This window comes from Oncorhynchus masou, chromosome 10 (genome assembly GCF_036934945.1).
Source record: "Oncorhynchus masou masou isolate Uvic2021 chromosome 10, UVic_Omas_1.1, whole genome shotgun sequence".
NCBI lineage: Eukaryota > Metazoa > Chordata > Actinopteri > Salmoniformes > Salmonidae > Oncorhynchus > Oncorhynchus masou.
Genome location: NC_088221.1, coordinates 42,531,641 through 42,556,091, shown reverse-complemented (window position 1 = coordinate 42,556,091; position 24,451 = coordinate 42,531,641). Strand labels below are relative to the sequence as shown.

The 24,451-nt window shown below is 43.4% G+C and overlaps 2 protein-coding genes across 6 annotated transcripts in view; both read left to right on the top strand.

Annotated features, from left to right (window-relative positions):
* The window catches only part of LOC135547652 (methyl-CpG-binding domain protein 5-like), a 44,984-nt gene extending 35,066 nt beyond the window's left edge, over positions 1–9,918 (top strand). The window contains exons 6-10 of one of the 5 annotated variants that reach the window (XM_064976839.1): positions 2,170–2,405; positions 2,562–3,581; positions 4,600–4,676; positions 6,895–6,970; positions 7,142–9,918. In XM_064976839.1, the coding sequence (XP_064832911.1) occupies positions 2,170–2,405; positions 2,562–3,581; positions 4,600–4,676; positions 6,895–6,970; positions 7,142–7,204 (1,472 nt within the window). In that variant the 3' untranslated portion in view covers positions 7,205–9,918. Of the gene's footprint in view, positions 1–2,169; positions 2,406–2,561; positions 4,570–4,599; positions 4,677–6,238; positions 6,457–6,894; positions 6,977–7,141 lie in introns of those variants that run through there. The other 4 variants (XM_064976842.1, XM_064976840.1, XM_064976843.1 and 1 more) reach the window with 4 other exon arrangements.
* Positions 9,919–10,357: 439 nt separating this feature from the next.
* On the top strand, positions 10,358–23,634 carry LOC135547651 (enhancer of polycomb homolog 2-like). The gene is made up of 14 exons (XM_064976837.1): positions 10,358–10,767; positions 11,761–11,920; positions 12,260–12,405; positions 12,563–12,769; positions 13,495–13,643; positions 16,610–16,745; positions 16,990–17,202; positions 17,320–17,403; positions 17,601–17,749; positions 17,936–18,243; positions 18,790–18,926; positions 19,099–19,249; positions 19,698–19,977; positions 22,342–23,634. The coding sequence occupies exons 1-14, from the start codon at positions 10,615–10,617 to the stop codon at positions 22,412–22,414; spliced, it is 2,346 nt and encodes a 781-aa protein (XP_064832909.1). The 5' UTR covers positions 10,358–10,614; the 3' UTR covers positions 22,415–23,634.
* The last annotated feature ends 817 nt before the right edge of the window (positions 23,635–24,451 follow it).

The following is a 24,451-nucleotide window of genomic DNA, read 5'->3' as shown; positions in this document are numbered from 1 at the left end:
AGAGACCTCAGTGTTGTGGAATGCACTTCCTTGCTATGTCCTCTGTGGTCTGCAGCCAGGCCTCTGCAATGCTATGGGTGACAGTCTGTGACTGAGAGCCCTAGAAGCGCCACTAGCCACGCGTCACTGGTTCGTGTATCAGACGGCTGTGTGCGTCCTCTTGGCTAATGTCTGTGTCCTGGAGCTAGCCTCTAGTAACCTACAGTCCTGCTCTTAGAGAGCGAAGGATGGGCGAGGGGGTCATGGAAAATGAGAACAGTGGTTCTTGTAAACAAGTAATGTAATATTTAATCTGAATTACTGAGATTGGGATTTGATCTTAATTAGAGCTGGGCGATATGGACAAAAATCCATATGGTTATAGATTGCCTGAGTTGATGCCATAATGATAAACCAAAGGATACCTTTATTACAATGTGAACCATCACTGTTTATTATTATTATTATTATTATTATTCTTTATACTACTACTAGTTTGAGGGTTGTAGCCATCAATTGTCTCTTTAACAATCACCTATGTTAGAGAACTTATTTCATTTCAATCTTCACATTTCTCTAGTATAGGCTACCTATTGCAATGAACGATATCAGCAAAAATGTCTGCGATAAGTGGTCGGTATGGTCGGTGTCAGATCATTTTTGGTGTATCATCCCAGCTCTAATCTTAATGGTTGTAGGTAGTTGGGTAGATGAGTAGGATACCAGCTCTGCCACCATATACTTATTGTCTCTGTCATTTTATTCTGAAATGATACGTAGTAAGTAAAGGTTTAGTTATGGCATTTAGTCTTGACACATTCTCTTAGCCCTAGTCTGATTTTAAATGGCGTACAGTCCACTCCTGATGTATGCAACAGCTTGGGATTGTTGTGAATGCAGATAGCAGGCGGTGGCATGAGAAAATTAAGAATTTGAATTGGGACTAGTGAGAAGCACTCTCCTTGAAGGGAAATTGCATTTCCTTTTGATGTGCAATTATCAGGAGTCGAATGTATCTAGACAGATGAACCCTTTTAGCGTAAGCTAATTACAGTAGGTGGAATCTTGTATTTTATACACTTTTATAGTAGTGTCTAGTCACTAGCTATCTGCCAGAGAGTAGGGAGCACTTTCACCTGGACAAGCCAATGCCCTTACAGTGAGAGATGTGCCACACATCCATAAACATGGATGCATTTCTGTTTCGATACAGGAGCTCCACACATATGATCACATTCACTTCCTGTCCAAGCTCTGTGGATTCAGCAAATGTCCTCCGAAACCGTCAAAGTTAGCGGATCATGGTGGCTACTGGCTACTTTGTTGAGGTTTGTCATCTGTTTTTGTTAAATGAACCTTTTTATTTCAATAGCAATAGACTCCTAATGTTGTCACTGACTGCTATTGTTGACTACTTCTCCTGTTCTACACCATACCCTTGCTGACAGTTTTGAGGTAATGTATGGATATCCATCTAGGCATATGGCTCGAGTTCTAGAAGTGTACGTTCAAATTTTATATCCTGATTGATTTAAGAGTCAGTGGCCATCTTATCTAAAAACACCTATATTTGGTCTGAAGTCAGTGTGTAGTCAGGAAAAGCCCAAATGAACCCCAGTTGACCCCTTTTGTTTTCATCTCAACAACATTGTTTTCTTTTCTCACTTGTCTTGTCGGTTTCCTTTTTCTTTCATATTTGTTCAATCAAGTCCTCACAAATCAAAGGAAGTAAATGGGAGTACATTTTGGGCTTGTTTTTATGACCACACTACTCTCTTTTACTGTCTCTTTGTATTTCAACACATCCTCTTCCAATTACCACAGGTAATTGTCTTATTTGGAGTAATTGTGCTATTCCCAAGTGACCCCCCCTTCACTACTTCCTCTCAGAGAATCCCCTGCTTTTTGTGATCGTCACAGAGTCAGTCTGTTAGGTCTCCAGTTGTTGTCTGTAGTTTGCCAAGTTTCAACACTTCAGTGTTTGCTTATCTTGGAAAAGCCTCCGTTAGCTTGGAGCTGTGTTGACCTCATAATCAGATCTCCCTAGACTCTCCCTTCCTCACTTCACTCATGATCAGATCTCCCTCCACACACCTAATCCCTCACTTCACTCCTCATTCTCCCAACTTTCTCACCCCTCTTCTGTTTCTTTGTAATCTCTGACACCTCTCTCTCTCCCTCCCTGTACAGTTGAGGTCAGTAGTTCTCTGAGCTGTGAGCTGAGGCAGGCCCAAGAGGAGAGTCTCCAGTCTCTCATCAGGAGCAGCCAAGCCAATACACAGCAACAGCTTGTTCAGGGTCTGGGTCGTCACTCCATACAGAGCCAGCAGCTCCACAGGTTCCAGAGCCAGGGCTCCCATCCTGTTGCCCCTCTCCCTGGTGGTGCTGCCTCCAACCCCATGAACAGCCTCCTTCAGAGATTCCAGGTCAGGCTAATGTGTTCAGGCTGATGTGTTCCTGGTCTGTTTCAGCCTTATTTTCTCTTACTTTCTGTGTATTTGGATTAGTGTTGTATTTTTAAGGATGATTATTGTTGATTTACTGTCAACATAACAGCCCTTCTCCCCCTCTTTTTGTTATAGGGGGGTTTGCCTGAGAGGATTCCACAGCCCAACAGAGCTATGATGAGTCGACCGGGGATTATGTCCATGTCCCAACCCAGTGCCCCTTGCCTCCAGGAGAGTCATCGAGAATACCAGTCTCCCCAGGGCCTTCACAGTGGTGGGGGAGAAGTTATTGATCCTATCCACAGGGAAGCGATGGGCATGGCCAGCAAGAGCACGTCTAATGTCATTACATCAGCGGGTGGTAGCAGTTCCTTCGCTGCTACTGTTGTCTGCGAGCCTGTTGACCTCTCCCATGCGGTCAACTCTGTCATCCACACCGGCCCCCTCCGCTCATATCGGGAGCCAGTGCCGGAGCACCGACACCATCCCAAGTTAGGCCGGCCCCGCAAGAAGACCCCTGAACGGAACAACATCTTCTCCCCCGTTGCCATGGAATCTCCTACAAGATTCTATTCGCCTCGACGTGGAGCCCAGAGAAGACAATGGGACGGAGAGGTGGCGGGCAAGGAGCAGGCTGGTCTGTGGCGTGATGACGAGCCCCTCCAACAGCTTTCCTTAGTCCAGGGCAGAAACAGCACCTACCCAGAAAGGCCCAAAGGTCAGGCCCACTTAGGCCCCCAGGATCAAACACCACTGCAAGTCCCCAGTGGTATGTATGCCCATATGAACGGCAACGGTAGGGTTCACACCTCGGGAAGACCCAGACACCCCAGCCTGTCCCCACCAGAGGGCCACTTCACCAAGGACTCCAGCCTCTTCAACGGACATCTGAACGGCCAACTCAACGGGCACTGCTACAACAGGTATTACAATGGGCACCTGAACGGGAGCCTGAGCGGCGAGGAGGACCTGAAGCCTGGGGACTCGCCCTCCTCCAGTGAGGGGCTCCAGCTCCACCACAGGCCAAGAACTCAGACCCACTACCCGGGAGAGCTGCTCTGGGGCCAGGGCAAAGGCTTCCCTCCATGGCCAGGCAAGATGGGGAGCGAGGGGCACATGTACTCCCTTGGGATGGTGAACAGCATACAGGGCAAAGTGAGATTATTGTATTGTCAGTGTTGTGTGATTATGATTGGTCACATGACTACAGCAGATAAGGAAGTGGAGGTCTCCGCCACAATTCCACCCTCAGTTACAACACTATTTTACATTACACTTTTGCTGCTACTACTGTTGTGCACCATACCTTTTGATAATGCTTTGTATAAGAAAGGAGTTTTAAAATGTGCAGACATTAGGCATGGCATGTCCCTGAAGGATATTATATTCTTCACAAGGAGCATGGCAGGGAAAGAGAACAACTCAGGTGTTCTGCATTCAAAAACTATTTCTGCTCTGTGGCACTGCCAACGGCCTCAGAGATGCCAAAGAATTAGTTGTTTCACCCCCATTTTCACTTCTGTCGACATCCATTGCTTGAATTTATTTACAGCCTATTGTGCCCATTATTATTATTATTATTTTCAAAACTACTGTCCAGGCTCTTCTATTTGTGATTTGGGGAATCTGCTTTTATATTTTTAATGTGACACGTTAATTTAGGCTAACATTTGGACTAGGTGTTATTTCAGTTTGGGTTCTTGCCTAGTTTGACCTTACATATAATATGCAGTGGTGGATGAATTTGCCACACCCATCCTTTTTATAGGCCTGTGTGTGGACAGCTATTTGAATAAATTTGACACCCTTGTGTTGAGTAAAACAGAAATTGAAAGCAGTTTAGAAAGGTAGGAGAAAATGCTGCCTCTTTTAATTAGAAAACTGTTGAATTCTCTGTCGTGTGTTTAATTAAAGAAGCTTGCCAGTTAGTCATAAGACAATGAGGCTTTATTGAAGTTGAATTGTTGTGATTATTGAGTGTTAAATTGAAGTCATTGCTTAGACACGAGTCATTCTGCAAACTCATTTAGAACTCCTATCCTGAGAACAGGGTAATGTTCTTTTGGTTTCACTTGGCTGCCTTAACACTCTCATGCAGATGATCCTTTGGTAAAGTTTTGGTTTTATTCTCCCGGTCAGTGTTTTGGTAATGTTTTTTTCTACTTGCCCTCAGGTAGAGTCAGACAATTTCCAGAGGACACTAACAGAGGATCTGGAGACCCTACACAAATCAAACAAAATAACTAGAAAGTAAGTTACTTACCCTAATCAGTGGTTCTCAACTGGTTTAGTCTCTGGATGCAAATTGAACCAGGTTATTTGTCACGCTCCAATATTCACATTGCTATTATTTGTTTAGCCAAAATGCCAAAAATCTGGACAACTAGGTTTAATGCATTGTTGATAGTAAATGCACCAGTTTACATAATGAGAACAACAGTCCCACCTGTTCATTATCAATAATTGCAATTTCCCAAATTCTTGATGAAGAATGTCAAGCTCACTAGTTTGAGACAACAAAATCAACCAAATCCGCTAAATAGCGCTGCTAATAAATATTGAAAATACTGTGATTTAAGAAAATATGTCCAGAGGTTAGATCATTTAAAAAAATATATATGTGTATTCTTATTTCTACACACTTTCTACCTGGTTTTAATTGTTTAAGTTCAGACTGGAGTATATTTCATTCAAAAAAATACAGTACCAGTCAAAAGTTGACACAGCTACTTATTCAAGTGTTTTTCTTTATTTTTTTACTATTTTCTACATCGTAGAATAATAGTGAAGACTTAAACTATGAAATAACACATATGGAATCATGTAGTAATGAAAAAAGTGTTAAACAAATCAAAATATATTTTATATTTGAGGTTATTCAAAGTAGCCACCCTTTGCCTTGATGACAGCTTTGCATACTCTTGGCATTCTCTCAACCAGCTTCATGAGGTAGTCACCTGGAATGCATATGAATTAACAGGTGTGGCTTAAGTTAATTTGTGAAATTTCTTTCCTCCTTAATGTATTTGAGCCTATCAGTTATGTTGTGACAAGGTAGCGGTGGTATACAAAGGATGGCCCTATTTGGTAAAAGAACAAGTCCATATTATGGCAAGAACAACTCAAATAAGCAAACAGAAATGACAGTCCATCATTACTTTAAGACATGAAGGTCAGTCAATCTGGAAAATTTGAAGAACTTTGAACGTTTCTTCAAGTGCAGTCGCAAAAACCATGAAGCGCTATGTTGAACCTGGATCTCATGAGGATTGCCACAGGAAAGGAAGACCCAGAGTTACCTCTGCTGCAGAGGATAAGTTAATTAATTACCAGCCTCAGAAATCTGCAATTAACTGCACCTCAGATTGCACCTAAGTGTTCACGTAACAGACACATCTCAACATCGACTGTTCAGGGGAGACTGCGTGAATCAGGCCTTCGTAGTCGAATTGCTGCAAAGAAACCACTACAAAAGGACACCAATAAGAAGAGACTTGCTTGGGCCAAGAAACACGAGCAATGGACATTAGACCGGTGGAAATCTGTCCTTTTGGTCTGATTAGTCCACATTTTTATTTTTGTTTCCAACCACCGTGTCTTTGTGAGATGCAGAGTAGGTGAACGGATGATCTCTGCATGTGTGGTTCCTACTGTGAAGCATGGAGGTGTGGTGGTGCTTTGCTGTTGACACTGTCAGTGGTTTATTTAGAATTAAAGGCACACTTAACCAGCATGTCTACCACAACATTCTGCAGCGATCTGCCATCCCATCTGGTTTGCGCTTAGTCCCACTATCATTTGTTTTTCAACAGGACAATGACCCAAAATACCCCTCCAGGCTGTGTAAGGGCTATTTGGCCAAGAAGGAGAGTGATGGAGTGCTGCATCAGATGACCTGGCCTCCACAATCACCCAACCTCAACCCAATTGAGATGGTTTGGGATGAGTTTGACAGCAGAGTGAAGGAAAAGCTGCCAACAAGTGCTCAGCATATTTGGGAACTCCTTCAAGACTGTTGTTTAAGCATTTCAGGTGACTACCTCTTGAAGCTGGTTGAAAGAATGAAAAGCTGTCATCAAGGTGAAGAAGAAGAATCTCAAATATATTTATATTTGTTTCATTTTTTGTGTTTAATATCATAGTTTTGATGTAGAAAATAGTACAAATAACTCTTGAATGTTTAGGTGCGTCCGAAGGTTTGACTGGATATAGATGGATAGAAATAGAACTAGGGGTTAGCAGGTAGCCTAGTGGTTAGAGCATTGGGCCAGTAACCAAAAGGTTGCTAGATCGAATCCCCGAGCTGACAAGGTAAAAATCTGTTCTGCCCCTGAACAAGGCACTGTTCCTAGGCTGTCATTGTAAATAAGAATTTGCATAGTTAAATAAAAAAAGATATATAGATATATAAAATCTGTTCCTGTAGTTTTTATCAGATACAGTAATACAAATGTTGTCTTTCTTACAGTGGAGGAAAACGGAATAACAACCTAGAAGCTGCTATACAGGAGGCTATGAGCGAGCTGGATAAGATGACAGGCAATGTGAGTACTCTGACGTCTAAACATCATGGGTAGATTCATAGTATTTGGTTATGTGTACTGTATATACACACCTCTCTCTAGACATGACCTTTGGGTGTCCAAATGTGTGTGAGTCTACAGTCTCTAAAGATGGTGTTCCATTTTTATTTCCTAATTTCTTTGGCGCACCAGATGTCACAGAGAGAACGACAAGTCAAGACCCCTAAACCCAAGAGGAGGAAGATCTCCAGATGACAGTGAATGTGTGGATCTGTTACTTCAGTGGCCTTCTGAGTAGCGGTCCATCTAGCCAATGGGTTTCATTGTAGCCGATGTGGAACCGCTAGCTAGTTAGCTGTGTGCGCATTAGACGCGACCATTGTCCACTCTGTTAAATCAACTTGGTACTTAGTCCAGCTGGATTGGTGCTACAATTAGTCAACACCCCTTCCACCTTGACCACCACCAAGACACTGACAGTGAAAGAAGTACAAGAAAGGATGGAGGAACCTAGCTGCAAAATAATCGCTATGATATATCCACTGCTAGCTTGTCCTTATATAGAATCTCATTCTTTTCCATATGAGGAAATTGTTGGTACAAATATTTCTGATGCATTTTAGATGTACAATAGACAAAGGAAAACAGTACATTATATTCAGTGTTTTAATTGTGTATATTGTTCAGTATTATCATAGATGAGTCGATCTAATGCTCATTTTCTAATGTACATGTCTATGTTTTTATTTTGCACAAAACAGTGCGGCCAGAGATTTCTTTTTTCAAAAGAAAAGCAGCATAAAGGCATTTTTTCTACAGATCTATTGAAACATGCTGTTAAGCATCAAACCGCAGAAGGGTTAGGAACATTTGAACTTCAACAGACACTATTTTCAGGAAGGTTGTTCTTCTCTTACTGGAAAGGCATACGGAGTCCCAAGAAAAGTAAACTGGAAGATTTGAAGATGGACACTGTGGTTCTATCTGAACATAGAGAGACGTGCAAATACTTTCTCTTATGTTTTTATCCAAGAAAAGAAAAAGCCATCAAGGGAAGGAGTCTAAAAAAAATGCCTCTTAAGTTAAATTATATTTACTCCCAAAGTAAAATGTATTTTCTCTGAATATTTTTGATACAGATTTTCTGTGTTATATCTGCCAAATGACTTTAATTGTGAGTGTTTTGTGTTCATAAAAAAAGGGTAAGTTATTGTAATGTAAAGTATAAACAAATTTGTTGTATACATGCATTCTGAAACTTAAGTATTCAATATTAACAGTTGTAATATATGGTTCTGTCACTAGTGTTTAATTTACAATTAAGTTCATATTTAAACTGTGCAAATCATGTAATTTGAGCATTGCTCTCGTGTTTTTTGTTGTTGTTTTTTTTTTTTTTACCCTTGAATGTGTCATTTTCAAGTGTCAAAATGCCTTATTGGATGAACTGCACATTTACAGTTCAGAAGAGATCAGTATTATACGCGTTGGTTTCGTTTGCTCTGAAAAGCAAGTTTAAACGACCCAAGACAGTATGAGTGAACATTGATTTGAGCCTTATACCCAATGCTATAACCCCCAGCTGCCAAAGCTATGCCCCATCACAGGTTGGGACTTTTAGTTTATATTATTTACCTTTTTTTAAACTCTATTGAATAGGTGGCCTTAATTTCGTTGATTTACATTGTTTGTGTTGCTTTTGTACTTTTATTATTTATTTATGAATCACATATTTATTTGTAGATTTGTTACATTGCATTAAAATGGTTACTTAGCAATAATACTAAGAGTTGTACACTCTGAAAAGCCTTTATGGTGTTATATTTTTCTCTTAACAAATTAACAGCCTATATATGGATAAATATTCAGTCAGTGGTTTTTAAATATGAATTTATATATTTGTGTTTATTTATGAAGTGTAATTTCTTTAGATGCTTGTATGTGCATATAGTTTTTTTTATTTTTTATTACTCATGTCAAAACTGAGTGTATATTCCCATGGCCTGAAGACATTTTTAAATGTTTATATTAAATGAGTGAACTTAATTTTCTGTACTTTCTACCCTGACTCAGGAGGGGAACCTTCTGATTTGATCAGTCTTGGGTAAATCTGAAATTGTAAAACTGAAAAGTTCTTGATAAGTTTGTCCAAAAATGTTGTATTTAAAAATACAATATCAAGTCATGTATTTCATTCTAACAGAACAACAGGGCATCCTAATATGTAATCGCTTGGTGACCAAGTGTTAATACGAGTGTCATCAACATTATATTCATCTTGTTTAGAATTATTTAATTTAGCACTCTTACTCCTAAAATATGAAGAGCTCACCACTAGTTCATGGACTAAGTAAATCATGTTAACTGTTTTCCATTTCAAAATACTAGGCCTATTTATCATTAAAGTATCATGAGTTACATTTCATAACAATTATTTAAGTCTTCCATTTTCAACTTTTTGTCTACTGCAATGATCTTGAGTGATTGTGTTTATATGGAATAAATGTTTTGCCATCTTGTAAAAAAAACAAAAACAGTTTGAATTAGCTTTTTATTGACTGTTTTTTCCATGTCATTTTGTGATCTTTATTTCAGGACATAAGGTACAAGCTGAGTGGCCCACATTGGTTTTATGATGTGAAAATATTTTTATTTTTGTTAAAACATTTTTATTTTAAGTCATTTGGCATTTTAACAGTCACATAATGTGGAACCAACATTTAAGTATATTTTGTACTTGGGGTTCTTATAGTTTTTAATATCTTTCTGCATACATAACAGCTGTAGCATCTCTCCTTTCTGCTTCTCCAGCAGAAATGTTTCACATTTAAAAAAGTGTGCCTGAAATTACAGGCAGTGGAAAGTGGCTATTATGCTTCGTTCAAAATCTTTCCATTGTGTTTGTTCCATAGGGATGTACAAATTTGACAAAGTATTGCATTAATTTTGCAATAAAATTATGTATTCTATCAACTGTGGTTTGTGATTTTTATAATCTCTTAGTCCTTTTATCAAAGTGTCCCCTTAAAGCAACTAACTACAACACACCTAACCTAATTTACTTCAAATCCAAACACATCTGTATTTTACATTGCCAGTGTAAAATTTTATATTTTGTATATTCAAGGACACTTAAGTGATCTGTAAATTGTTCAACTACCCTCTTTGCAACTTTTGAAATGATTGGCAGAAATGTTATTGAGCATGCTGGGCTAAGTGAACAATCCCCATGTTATATGTTTTTCCAACACAACTAAAAAGTAATACTTCAGGCTAAATTCAAAGTGTGGCGTTTGCATGCATAGTCATTAAAACCATGTTACATGATTTCTTCATGCGTGTTGTATGAGATGCGCGCGCAACACCAGGGCCCATGTTTTTCGGATGTGTCGCGCTGGCTGTCGGGATTGCTCAGACGCTGTGGACATGTCCGCCATGTTTTCCATGGCACTGGGAGAGGATCAACCGAGAAAAATAGCTTCTAAATCTATGTGAACGCGACCAGAAATGGCTTTTCACATTGAATTTCGACCGAATGAGAACCAATGAATCCTTCTAGTGTGGAAACAGCGGAGTCCCTTGTGGATTTATACCGAGTTTTTGAGCGAATTCGGGCGGGATACATGTTTTCTTCGCATTCAATGTGATTGCGATAGGGGCCAACAATGAGTAAACTATCGTTCCGAGCGCGAGCGCTAGACGCCGCCAAACCTCTCCCCATATACCGCAACAAAGACCTTCCAGACCTAAATGACTGCGTTTCGATCAACCGGGCTGTGCCCCAAATGCCTACGGGGATGGAAAAAGAAGAAGAATCGGTAAGAAAAACGTTTTAAAATTGATATCTCTTAAAAAATATATTTCAGGTGCACAGCAGGGCGATTGTATTCTTGATGCGTTTACGCAACGTCTTGTGCGTATGTTATGTCTATGCTGTGGGTCCTTCATTTCACGCTCGTTGCGTAGTAAATCGTGGTCTTTACGCAAATATATACTCTCATAGCGTAATCATCGAGGCTTCTGTATGATTGGTGACGCTTTCTTCGACTAGTGACGTGAATGATTTTACGTAAAATTTCTTGGTTGCTGTTGATAACAAACAGGCGTGCGTTGTCGTAACAATTTAGCTGGGCTAACATTAGCTAGCTAATTTACAGTGCGTTTCTTATCCAACTGTATATTTCTGAAGTAGGTAATCAAATAAAGTAACTATTGTATACTAGTTGGCTAACGTTAACTTGGGTTAACTCTAGCTAGCTGTCTTTACTAAGTAACTAACAGGAGATGTGTGGGTGGCAGATGGCTATAGGCGCCGTGAAAGAACCTTGGCCCACTTGTTAGACTAGCAGGGTAGCTAGCTACTTCTGTCTTTGATCTGTATTCTTGTTACATCAGTGCAGATGTAGTATTGCCTGCAGTCAAACAGCAATGAAAGGAGTCCTACACCTTTCAAGTTGTTGCAGGAGGTTTCATCACCATGCTGCAAGCCGCTGTTGGTTTGCCTGTGCAGCTGTGCTGTCAATGAACCCAGGCCATACAAAGTGTTATTTGCAGACAAAACGGTCTTGTCCGCTCTCCGTTTGTACAGTATATGAACGGCAGCCTCTTGCATTAATGCTATGCAAACATGGGATTTATTTAATTTAAAATACAGAGCCGGTCAGTTACAAAGTAAACACATTAAGTTAATCTCATTCTTTCTCTCCCTTACTCACATTATATCTGGTTCTTCTGCCGTCTCACTCTCTCGCTTTCTGAATTGTGCAAATATAGGGTTTCAAAGAAATGGAATATTTCTCTCCCTCTCACAGGAGCATCATCTCCAGAGGGCCATCTCTGCTCAGTCGGTTTTCAGGGAGAAAAAGGAGAACATGGTCATCCCGGTGCCTGAGGCAGAGAGCAACATCACTTACTACGACCGCCTCTACAAAGGAGAGCTCAGGATCCCCAAACAGCTCTTCCACATCCAGCGTCAGTAGCATTTCCTTGGAAGCAGCCTCTATAGACTAGACCCCCTCCAATCCAACTCTCGAACACACACGCACGCATACTGACTCTAACACACATATTGACTCAGAGGACAAGCTATCAAATAGTATCTGAAAGGTTGCGTGCCAAATCTGAATAGTGACTCTTTGACCAGCTAGCTAGTACATATTAGCCAAGGTTTACATAACAATTGACTTTCACAAGATGAAATCTGTCCAGCAGCCGACCAACTGTAATTGGTTAAAGAGGCCCTGCACTAAAACATTTGCACCAAGAAAGCCTTTGCTGACTTCATTTTATCCTCTATTCCTCCTCTCACAGCCCTGGGTCTGGACAATGAGCAGCCAGACTATGACATGGACTCAGAGGATGAGATCCTCCTCAACAGACTCAACCGCAAGATGGAAATCAAACCCATACAGTTTGAGACCATGGTAGACAGGTTGGAGAAAGCCAGCACAAATCAGGTAACATAACACCCCGTCTGGACCAGCAGCAATTGTGTTATCTGTGTTTATAGAAGGTTGACCTGGTTGTAATGCTGCTATAAGAGGTGTTTGCTCTGGAAAATAATCAAGGGAAACATTGTAATGAACTGAACTTTCATCTCACGTCTTCTCACAGATGGTCACTATCACAGAGGCCAAACTGCTGCTGAACGAGGATGACTACCTCCTGAAGGCAGTGTACGACTACTGGGTGAGGAAGAGGAAGAACTGCCGGGGCCCGTCGCTCATCCCCCTCATCAAGTTGGAGAAGAGGGACGGCTCCACCAACAACGACGCCTACGTGGCGTTCAGACGACGCACAGAGAAGATGCAGACCAGGAAGGTGAGAAATTAGAATCACGTGGCGTGGACTGAAGTGTCTCCTCGCACTTAGATTATATGCCGTTTCAGTATTAGATGATTATTTGCTGCTCTTTCAGTCTGTGATGACCTTTATGGTAGCAACTCTTATATTTTATTTATTTTACCAGGCAATTATGTTAATGACAAATTCTTATTTACAATGCCGGCAAAACCCTAACCCGGACAACACTGGGCCAATTGTTTTGCTTTATCTTAGCCAGGTGGCAGTTGCAAATGAGAACTTGTTCTCAACTAGCCTACCTGGTTAAATAAAGGCAAAAAAAAAAAAAAAATTGTATGCTGCCCTATGGGACTCCCAATCATGTCCAGTTGTGATGCAGCCTGGAATCGAACCAGGGTCTCTAGCACTGAGACGCAGACCGCTGTGCCACTCGGGAGCCCCATTGCAAAGGAAAACTTTTAAAAATGGTTTCTGTTCTATCAAGGCTTGGAGCCTTGCACAATTTAATTATTAATTGAATGATGTTGCATGTGATTTGTTTCATGTCAGCTACAATATGTTGTCGCCCCTGTAATGTGCTCTACAAGCATTTATGTCTCTCTGTACCCTTACTGGGGCGGCAGGGTAGCCTAGTGGTTAGAGCGTTGGACTAGTAAAAAAAAAAAACTCACTCAGGTCCCCTGTGTAGGCTTGATGATCCTGAGGGTTGGTGTAGTTGTTTGACCGTGTCTCTCGATGTTTAGAACCGTAAGAATGACGAGGCGTCCTATGAGAAGATGTTGAAGCTGAGGAGGGAGTTCAGCCGGACGGTCACCATCCTGGAGATGATCAAGCGGAGGGAGAAGAGCAAGAGAGAGCTGCTGCACCTCACCCTGGAGGTGGTGGAGAAAAGGTGAGCCTTAAAAACATTGTGAGATTTTAGTCTGTGCCTTATTGGTGCCTTGTTTCTCACAATGCACGTGTGACTGTAGCCTGTGTCCTGCTAGTGGTGCATGGAGGAACCCAGCAGGGCTTCCTGTGTTAAGAGCAGGCTAGGCAACAGGTCATGCCAGGTGGTCATTGTCGGAGTGGGCTGCAGGTCATGCCAGGTAATCATTGTCGAAGCGGGCTGCAGGTCATGCCGGGTGGTCATTGTCGAAGCGGGCTGCAGGTCATGCCGGGTGGTCATTGTCGAAGCGGGCTGCAGGTCATGCCGGGTGGTCATTGTCGGTCATTGTGGGCTGCGGGTCATGCCAGGTAATCATTGTCGGAGCGGGCTCAGGTTGCCGGGGGTCATTGTCGGAGTGGGCTGCAGGTCATGCCAGGTAATCATTGTCGGAGTGGGCTGCAGGTGGTAATCATTGTCAGAGTGGGATGCAGGTCATGCCGGGTGGTCATTGTCGGAGTAATCATTGGGCTGCTGCGGGTCATGCCAGGTGGTCATTGTCGGAGTGGGATGCAGGTCATGCCGGGTGGTCATTGTCATTGTCGGAGTGGGGAGGTCATGGGCTAATCAGGTCGGAGCGGGCTGCAGGTCAGGTAATCATTGTCGGAGTGGGCTGGGCTGCAGGTCATGCCTGCAGGTGCCGGGTGGGTCATGGGCTGCAGGTCGGGTGGTCATTGTCGGGCTGCAGGTCATAATCATTGTCGGGTGGTCAGGTCATGTCGGAGTGGGCTGCAGGTCATGCAGGTCATCGGAGTGGGCCAGGTCATGCCGGTGGTCATTGTCGGAGTGGGCTGCAGGCAGGTCATGGGCCAGGTGGTCATTGTCGGAGTGGGCTGCAGGTCATGCCAGGTAATCATTGTCGGATTGTCGGGCTGCAGGTCATGCCGGGTGGTCATTGTCGGAGTGGGATGCAGGGTCATGCGGGCTGCAGGTCATGCCAGGGTCATTGTCGGAGTCATGCCAGGGCTGCAGGTCATGCCGGGTGGTCATTGTCGTAGCGGGCTGCAGGTGGGATGCAGGTCATGCCGGGTGGTCATTGTCGGAGCGGGCTGCAGGTCATGCCAGGTAATCATTGTCGGAGTGGGCTGCAGGTCATGCCGGGTGGTCATTGTCGGAGTGGGCTGCAGGTCATGCCGGGTGGTCATTGTCGGAGCGGGCTGCAGGTCATGCCAGGTAGTCATTGTCGGAGTGGGCTGCAGGTCATGCCAGGTAATCATTGTCGGAGTGGGCTGGGTCATGCCAGGGTCATGCCAGGTGCCAGGTAATCATTGTCAGAGTGGGATGCAGGTCATGCCGGGTGGTCATTGTCATGCAGGTCATGCCAGGTGGTCATTGTCAGGTCAGCCAGGGGCTGCGGAGTGGGTCATGCCAGGTAATCATTGTCGGGTGGTCAGCGGGCTGCAGGCAGGTCATGTCGGAGTGGGCTGCAGGTGGTCATTGTCGGATCATTGTGGGCTGCAGGTCATGCCAGGTAATCATTGTCGGATCATTGTCGGTCATTGTCGGAGTGGGCTGCAGGTCATGCCGGGTGGTCATTGTCGGAGTGGGCTGCAGGTCAGGTCAGTGGGCTGCAGGTCAGGTAATCATTGTCGGAGCGGGCTGGGTCATGCCAGGTCATTGTCGGAGTGGGCTGCAGGTGGTCATTGTCGGAGTGGGCTGCAGGTCATGCCAGGTATTGTCGGAGTGGGCTCAGGTCATGCCGGTCATTGTCGGGCTGCAGGTCATGCCAGGTAATCATTGTCGGAGCGGGCTGCAGGTCATGCCGGTCATTGTGTGGGCTGCAGGTCATGCCGGGTGGTCATTGTCGGAGTGGGCTGCAGGATGCAGGTCATTGTGTGGGCTGCAGGTGGTCATTGTCGGAGCGGGCTGCAGGTCATGCCAGGTAATCATTGTCGGTGGTCATTGTCGGAGCGGGCTGCAGGTCATTGTCGGAGTGGGTGCAGGTCATTGTCGGAGTGGGCTGCAGGTCATGCCAGGTAATCATTGGTGGGCTGCGGGCTGCAGGTCATTGTCGGAGCGGCTGCAGGTCATGGGTCTGCAGGTCATGCTGCAGGTCATTCCAGGTAGTCATTGTCGGAGTGGGCTGCGGGTCATGCCAGGTAATCATTGTCGGAGTGGGATGCAGGTCATGCAGGTCGGGTCATGCCAGGTAATCATTGTCGGAGTGGGTGCAGGTCATCATTGTCGGAGCGGGCTGCAGGTCATGCCGGGTAATCATTGCGGAGCGGGCTGCAGGTCATGCCAGGTGGTCATTGTCGAAGCGGGCTGCAGGTCATGCCAGGTGGTCATTGTCGAAGCGGGCTGCAGGTCATGCCAGGTAATCATTGTCGGAGCGGGCTGCAGGTCATGCCAGGTAATCATTGTCGGAGTGGGATGCAGGTCATGCCGGGTGGTCATTGTCGGAGTGGGCTGCAGGTCATGCCGGGTAATCATTGTCGGAGTGGGCTGCAGGTCATGCCGGGTCGCAGCGGGCTGCAGGTCATGCCGGGTGGTCATTGTCGGAGCGGGCTGCAGGTCATGCCGGGTGGTCATTGTCGGAGCGGGCTGCAGGTCATGCCAGGTAATCATTGTCGCAGCGGGCTGCAGGTCATGCCGGGTGGTCATTGTCATTGTCGGAGCGGGCTGCAGGTCATGCCAGGTAATCATTGTCACAGCGGGCTGCAGGTCATGCATTGTCGGGCTGCAGGTCATGCCAGGTGTCATTGTCGGAGCGGGCTGCAGGTCATGCCGGGTGGTCATTGTCGGAGTGGGCTGCAGGTCATGCCAGGTAATCATTGTCGCAGCGGGCTGCAGGTCACCTAGTTTCTAACACTGTAACACACTAGTCCCGGTGCTGAAAGAAAAGGCTTGTCTCGGCCTGTTCTTTCATGTTGACGGTGAATACGAATGATGGTCAAGTTACAGCTTATTATTTATGTGTTGTTTCCGTGTAGATATCAGATGGGTGACTTTACGGGTGAAGTCCTCAGTGAGGTGACAGCCCCTCTGGCTGAGAAGCCCGTCTACACAGTTCCAATCACTGTAACCAACGGAAACCGCCATAACCACAAAGCTGAGATCAAAATCAAGGTAATATTAGAGCTTCTATCAACCATAACATTCCCTCTTTACTTTTACCTGGGAGGGGGGGGTTACATTTGACCATCAAGCAGTTCAGAATTGGGAGATGCTGGAGGATGAAACACTGTTTACATTTCAAGAAATTGAGTGTAGCAATGAACTCTTCTCACTCTGATCATTTGACTATGAAGAAATCTTGTCTGTGTGGCTCTTACACTTAACGACCTTTAACTCCACTGTCTTTCTCTATCAGACGCACAAGTCAGGTGGTCTCCCCTACCATGGGTACCACCATGTCTCAGTGAAGGACGAGGATCCCTTTGACTTTGTCAGACCAAAGAAAAAGTACACCAGGCGGGAACCTCTGTGCCGTCCCGGCAGGCCTGCCAAGCGCCAGCACATCGTTAACAAGGCCGATATTAAACAGTATGACTTCCACAGCTCTGGAGAGGAGGACTACCCACTGGTCAGTACCTCTGAGAACAGGGTCCTGATGATAATATCATATTGAAGAAGTTCATGCGTTATGACATATTTAGTTTGTGTGCATTTTATAGTGTTGGTTTTTTGTCTTCTCCTTCAGTCTCCATCATCAGAACCGGACGAGGAGAATGATCCAGATGGAACGTTTGCCTTCAGAAGGAAAGCAGGATGCCATTACCTTGCTGTGAGTCTCACTGCAATCACAACTGTAATTAAAGTATGTTCTCTCACATTCGTTTGCAATTCCACACATTATTAGTATCGGTGGTAATATTGTGCTATTGGGTCTAGTATGTGGCTAAGGTGGTATTTGGTCCCGTCTGTATGTCACTGTGGTAACTAGCCTAAATGAGTAACGGTTGCCTCTGCCTGTCTCTCCAGCCCTGTTTGGACCAGACCTCTGGGCTCCTGTGGGATCACCCTGAGTTGGCAGGGCTGGATGCTCTGCGGCATCGTCAGTCCCTCACCGCCCTCTCTGTACCCCAACGTTGTGTGGGACTGGCCCGTAGGAGAGTGGGCCGAGGTGGCAGGTACGTCACAGCATACCTCTCACACTGCGTCCACTTATTCTCCATTGAAATATTTGTCTTCCCTGTCTTTTGTTCAGATAGTTATGCTATAGGTTAGGTATATTGTAGGTTAGGTATTTATCTCGACTTTGATTTAAGTCTTCATAAATGTTAACTCACATTATGATTTATCTCCTCTTCTCTCAGGGTCCTGTTGGATCGGGCATCGTCAGACCTGGATGGAGTACTGAAGCAGCTAGACTCAGGTGTCTTCAGCTCCTCCTTCCCCAAGGGCCTTTCTGACCACCAGGTATCCACACAGAACCATCGAACTATGCCTGGCTCTGCATCCTCGCTGACAGACCTTCTGAGCAACATTCAAGCCCTGAGGTGGCGCTTTTTCAGACCTAGGTCCACCCAGGGTGACGGCAGTGGGGAAGGCAGGACGGGTAGACCTTCCATGGACAACAGGTTGTCTGGAGGGCTGTTTGTCCACACCAAGAACAGTGGCTCAGGTGAGCTCCTCCTCAGCACCATAGTGAAGATCCATCTTCCACTTTCCAAGCCACTACCAAACATAATTTAACTGTATACAGTTTCTATATTGGCTATATTGTGATAATACTGCTCGTGGAACACATTTGGTTCTTCTGTTAATTTCCCCATGGTCTTCCTCACATTTCTCAACAGAAACTGTTCTCAGATCTGCCGGGAATGGTTGATTCACAACTCACAGTCAGAAATTATTTGTTCAGGGAAGTGGAAAGACTGCCACTGAACTATAGCATGTTAGGAGCTTGCATATTGAAGAACTGGCCTCTCTCCTGTTTCTGTTTGCAATTTCCTTGGCTGCTTCTTCTCTCTGACCCCTAGTGTTAAGGAGTGGCACCGCAGGCAGTCTTCATCTCCTCACCATATCCTCCTCCCTTCAAGGATGCTATATTACAGTCTGCTTGTCTTCCCTCCCTCGTTGCTGTGCACACCACCAATAGTATATGTATTGGTCTCTCTTTTATCTCTGTTGTTCTTAGTCTGATGGCCTTGATCTCCTGTATCTGCAGGTGGCATCACAGAGGAACAATACCAGGTCCATCAGCAGGCTCTGGCCCAGATGCAGAAACAGCAGCTGGCTCAACTGCAGCTGAAAGCTCCTCCTCCCCAGCAGCATTTCTCACTGCCCGAGCGACAAAACACACAGGTACACAGTCTTTTCACCCCTTACACAGCATTCCTAATGACTTCAGTCCAGTCGGTGGGGCAGAATGCATTTTCATTTAATGTGTTGATAGGTTTCAAACAGCTCCGTGTGTGTTTGGATGACTGCTATGGCCGTGTTCTGTTCTAAAGACTGTCGTTATGTTGTGTTGTAGACTGCTGGCTCCACTGACTGCATCATATCAAAGACTCTTGACTCGGCCGGCGCCCATTTTGCTGCATCAGCTGTGATCAGTGCTCCAGGCCAGGTCAACAATGAGAACAAACCAGACAACACCAGCGTCAACGGGGTCGTCCAGCCTTTAGGTCCGCTTCAGAATATATATATATATCATGAAATCTATGGACTACTCTCAGATATTATTTTGTTGTTGGGTTCCAGGGTAGCCTAGTTGTTGGGCGGCAGGGTAGCCTAGTGGTTAGAGCGTTGGACTAGTAACCGCAAGGTTGTGAGTTCAAACCCCTGAGCTGACAAGGTACAAATCTGCCGTTCTGCCCCTGAACAAGGCAGTTAACCCACTGTTCCCAGGCCGTCATTGAAAATAAGAATGTGTTCTTAACTGACTTGCCTGGTTAAATAAAGGTAAAATTCCCATCTGATTTGGGCAACAACAAAAAATAATTAAAATTCCATGGAGGGGTTGAGTCATTGCAAAATGACCACCCCACTTCATTAATTCACATTTTAAGGTATGTGCTTATTTGGGTAATAGGCCTACTCGGGTTTGACGGTGTCATATCACCTCTCCTGCAGGGACCTCCAGACCTCCTTACTCTACCAGCACATCCCAGGGCGGCACAGGGTTGGACAGGTCAGGTCGGACCCCCTCCAGCGGTGGCCCTCTGCTCCCTGCTTCCCACTCGACCACACCCCAGTCTCTGCCCAATCACCGGGGCCACGGCAGCGCTGTCTCCCCTGCCCACCACCACCACAATGCCCGGCCCTCACCGTCTTCCTTGAAGCTGGCCACCATGGCCACAAGCAGCCTGGACCGCGTGCCCAAGGTGACGCCTGCCATCAGCAGCATGGCCAGGTAAGACCTTTTAATTTCTTATTTCATTTAGAATGGCTGATATACAGTACCAGTCAAAGGTTTGGACACAGCTACTCATTCAAGGGTTTTTATTTTTTACTGTTTTCTACATTGTAGAATAATAGTGAAGACATAAACTATGAAATAACACACATGGAATCATGTAGTAACCAAAAAAGTGTTAAACAAATCAAAATATATTTTAGATTCTTCAAAGTAGCCACCCTTTGCCTTGATGACTTCTTTGCACACTCTTGGCATTCTCTCAACCAGCTTCATGAGATAGTCCCCTGGAATACATTTCAATTAACAGGTATGCGTTGTTAAATTAATTTGTGGAATTTCTTTCCTTAATGCATTTCAGCCAATCAGTTGTGTTGTGACAAGGTAGCGGTGGTATACAGAAGATATCCCTATTTGGTAAAAGACCAAGTCCATATTATGGCAAGAACAGCTCAAATAAGTCCGTCATTACTTTAAGACGTGAAGGTCCGGAAAATGGCAAGAACTTTGAAAGTTTAAGTGCAGTTGCAAAAACCACCAAGCGCTATGATGAAACTGTCTCTCATGAGGACCGCCACGGGAAAGGAAGACCCAGAGTCACCTCTGCTGCAGAGGATAAGTTCATTAGACTTGCCAGCTTCAGTAATTGCTGCCCAAATAAATGCTTCATCGAGTTAAAGTAACAGACACATCTCAACATCAACTGTTCAGAGGAGACTGTGTGAATCAGGCCTTCGTGGTCGAATTGCTGCAAAGAAACCACTACAAAAGAACACCGATACGAAGAAGAGACTTGCTTGGGCTAAGAAACATGAGCAATGGACATTAGACCGGTGGAAATCTGTCCTTTGGTCTGATGAGTTCAAATTTGAGATTTTTGGTTCCAACCATTGTCTTTGTGAGATGCAGAGTAAGTGAACTGATCTCTGCATGTGTGGTTCCCACCGTGAAGCATGGAGGAGGTGGTGTGGGGGTGCTTTGCATGTGACACTGATATATTTAGAATTCAAGGCAAACTTACCCAGCATGTCTACCACAGCAGCGATCTGCCATCCCATCTGATTTGGGCTTAGTGGAACTATCATTTGTTTTTCAACATGACAATGACCCAAACACACCTCAAGACTATTTGACCAAAGAAGAGCCACTAGAGCTAAATAACACTCTATAATGTTCACAACCACATATACTTTGAACTCGCGAAAAGTGGGAGATGCTGTCAAGAAACACTGGCATATTTAATCATCGGACCCAGCTTTGCCAGCTGAATTTAAGAATCCACCACTTATTCTATATAGGAGAGCTCGCAGTTTACACAATAAATTGGTCCATGCCAACTGCCAGCCACAAAAGAAAATCAGCCAGGCTCTTTTATGGCCTCTTCCGAATGGCAGCTATAAATGCAGGGGTTGCGCACAGTGCAACAATATGAAGTGCGAATATTTCTGCCACCCACAGACAGGAAAACAGTTCCAAATAAATGACATTATGTGCTCCACCACCCATGTTATCTAAATTATTAAATGTGAATGTGGCCTGTATTTATTTTAAAGATTTTGTGGCATAGAGAAAGTTATGATATCAGACAGGGGAGGTGATACTAATAATACTGTTTGTTTTTAGATTTTCACCCTCTAGACATTATTTCCTAAAGGTCTTAATAATGAAATGCTTATGTATGTTATGTTGTAAATTTGAACATGAATTATACCCCTATTTCAGATATACTTTGATGTTTTTCTTGCCCGGTACACTGTGATTTGTGAAAACTTGCTTGGTCATGTCCTCATTGTGGTTTTACAGACGTTTTATGTACACACTTGATTTGAATATTTATGAAATGCATATTGTTATATTTGATAGTACATATTTATTTTACCTCGACTCTAACCCCATTTGATGCGTGGAACGGGTGGGGCTAGGTCTACATAAGGGTGCTAATTTAAAAACTCACTAAAGCCCTGACGAAGGCTGTGAGGCTGATACGTAATGCTTATTAAAAAGCAGTGATGCTATCATGCGGGGTTCTTCTTCTTTCTCATTTTATTCAGTTACCATGCACCTGCAAAAAAAGATAGCTCAGATGTGAGAGAGCCTTTTTAAATTAAGAATCTAAAATATTTTGATTTGTTTAACACTTTTTTGCTACATGATTCCATATGTGTTATTTCATAGTTTTGATGTCTTCACTATTCTACAATGTAGAAAATAGTTGTTTTTTTTAAATAGAAAAACCCTTGAATGAGTACGTGCGTCTCCGCTTTTGACTGGTACTGTACTGGTAATGTGTTTTTAATTTTCCAGGCATACCAATTTGTTTTTTATCTGAATATAATGACTATTTCTTTTTTTTTTTTTTAGGGATAATCGCGAACCAGAGAGACTTGCGCTGAACGGTATTTCAGAGACCACAGTACCAATGGAGGTGACATAACCTCGTCCCTTCCTCCTCCCCTCAGACCGGTGAATGTGACAAACTAACTCGCCTCCGCTAGAAAGAATGCAAGCCCCAGCCACCAGAGGGCAAGCATATACAAGGACCTATACAGAATCGAGCATATCAAAATATTATAACAAATTTGTCTATTATAAATGTACATTTTGTAAATTGGGAATATCACTAACTTGTAAAATAGTATATTTGTATCATTGGTATGTTTCTTTTTTTCTGTTACTTGAATTCTAGCGAATTTGTCATCATGCTTTTGCACTTGAAAATGCAAAGAAAAAAGTTGTACATGTGAAAAAGCAAAAAAAAGACTTGTTTGTTGTTGGGATCATGAGCATGAACCACGGATCCCGTATCACTCGTTTTCACTATTTATTTTGCAATGTTTACATTTTTGTATCTCTAAAGAGGAAATGAATCCGCAAAATGTGGACATTGGTGTTGCTAGCATATTTTATTCTTGTGCTTTTTTTTTCTGAAGATGGAAAAATTATCCTGATTTTTGATTTGGTTTCACAAATTGAATAGATATGGTCTTTTTGTAAGTAACGTTAGATTAGTAATGGTATTTTCCCCTTCAGACAATTTATTTTCTGTTACTTTGTCAGTTGTAACAGGAATTTGTCTTTTTAATTCTGTTTTTTATTTTTTCATTCAATGCAGAATTTTCCAAAAAACAATGAAGAAATCTTAAATGTGCCATTCGCCATACAAACCTATTTATTTGAAATGACAAATAAATGCATCCTAAGATCTATCTGCAAATGTAAAGCAGGAAAACCATTTTTTAAAATAATATATTTGTCTTTTTACACAGGTAGGGAGCCAATGAAGAGTACATAGGAATCTTACCATTCTATCTGAAATGTATTACGCGGTATAATCTTGAAGATTACTTGGCAACTCTGTTGAATGACTAACCCTTTGGATTGGGGGGTGCAGATCAATATTTTTGGGATTTTTTTTTCTCCCTTGGTGAAGGGGCAAGAAACATGTTGAAACGATGTCTGATGGTCGGTGCTTGACCTCTCCTGTAGATTAGTTTAGTTGATGTAGTGATTCCTGTACAGATATTAGAAATATGTTTAGATAATTATCTAGTGTTCATGCACTATTTCTTCAGACATACATGTTTCCCTGTTACTTGTTCTTGGAGGGTTTCAGAAAAAAGTGCTGGGAAATAAACATATCTATTCATATCAGTATATTAACTCTCTTTCTTGTTTGCAATTTCTTCACCAATGTGAGTTATGTATTTAGCCTTAAGTTAAGTTTTACTCAGTGATTGTATGCTACATATGTTGCTATGTTTTAGTCTTCAGAATGTTCTATACTGTGTTTAGTAGTTATCCTTCACTGCAGTCAAATGTATTCCGATGCAAGATCTCAAGTGAGGTTTTAGTCATGTAAGGTAGACCAACTAAAGACATGGAGCAGCCTGGTCTCATTGACTAGACGTAACATAGTAGAGGTACATTCGGGAAGCTCAAGTTAGTATATGTTACGTTTGGTATGTTTACATAAGACATGGTTACTTGAGGTAAAAACAAAAGCAGGGTGGTTGGTCAGGTGAACATCTCTAAACTGCAAAGGTTGTGTGTTCGAATCTCATCAGGGACAGTTATAGCAACTATTTAGCAGGTTAGCTAACCCTTCCCCTAGCCATGCTGACAGGTTGAATGGACCCGTTATTAGCATTGGGGACAACAGAGGCCCCCTCATTCATAGGAAACCCACTAGAGGGAAGCATTGGGTTGAGTGATTAGCTTTGAAAGGATCATATTTATCGAATAAGAAGCTGGTGCATACCCAGAGGAAGGTATTTTGTGTAGAGGTGCTGACTAACTGAATAAACTGCAAGCTATTTTTATTTTTTTATTTGCTGAACATATAAATATAAACTTCCAGTAATGTATTGGGTAAAATATCAACGTTTCGACATCACTGTGCCTTCTTAAAGTATCATATTGGACCATCAATTCTAAATTAGGGGACTAGGTGTATAACATTTTCAAAGTTATC

What these genes read in the sequence shown, in the direction of transcription:
- LOC135547651 (XM_064976837.1), top strand. Translation starts at nt 10,615, where the DNA reads ATGAGTAAACTATCGTTCCGAGCGCGAGCGCTAGACGCCGCCAAACCT. An exon ending in AGAGTGGGCCGAGGTGGCAG is followed by an intron (nt 17,750 to 17,935) that starts GTACGTCACAGC and finishes CTCTTCTCTCAG; the next exon opens with GGTCCTGTTGGATCGGGCAT. An exon ending in CGGGGTCGTCCAGCCTTTAG is followed by an intron (nt 19,250 to 19,697) that starts GTCCGCTTCAGA and finishes CCTCTCCTGCAG; the next exon opens with GGACCTCCAGACCTCCTTAC.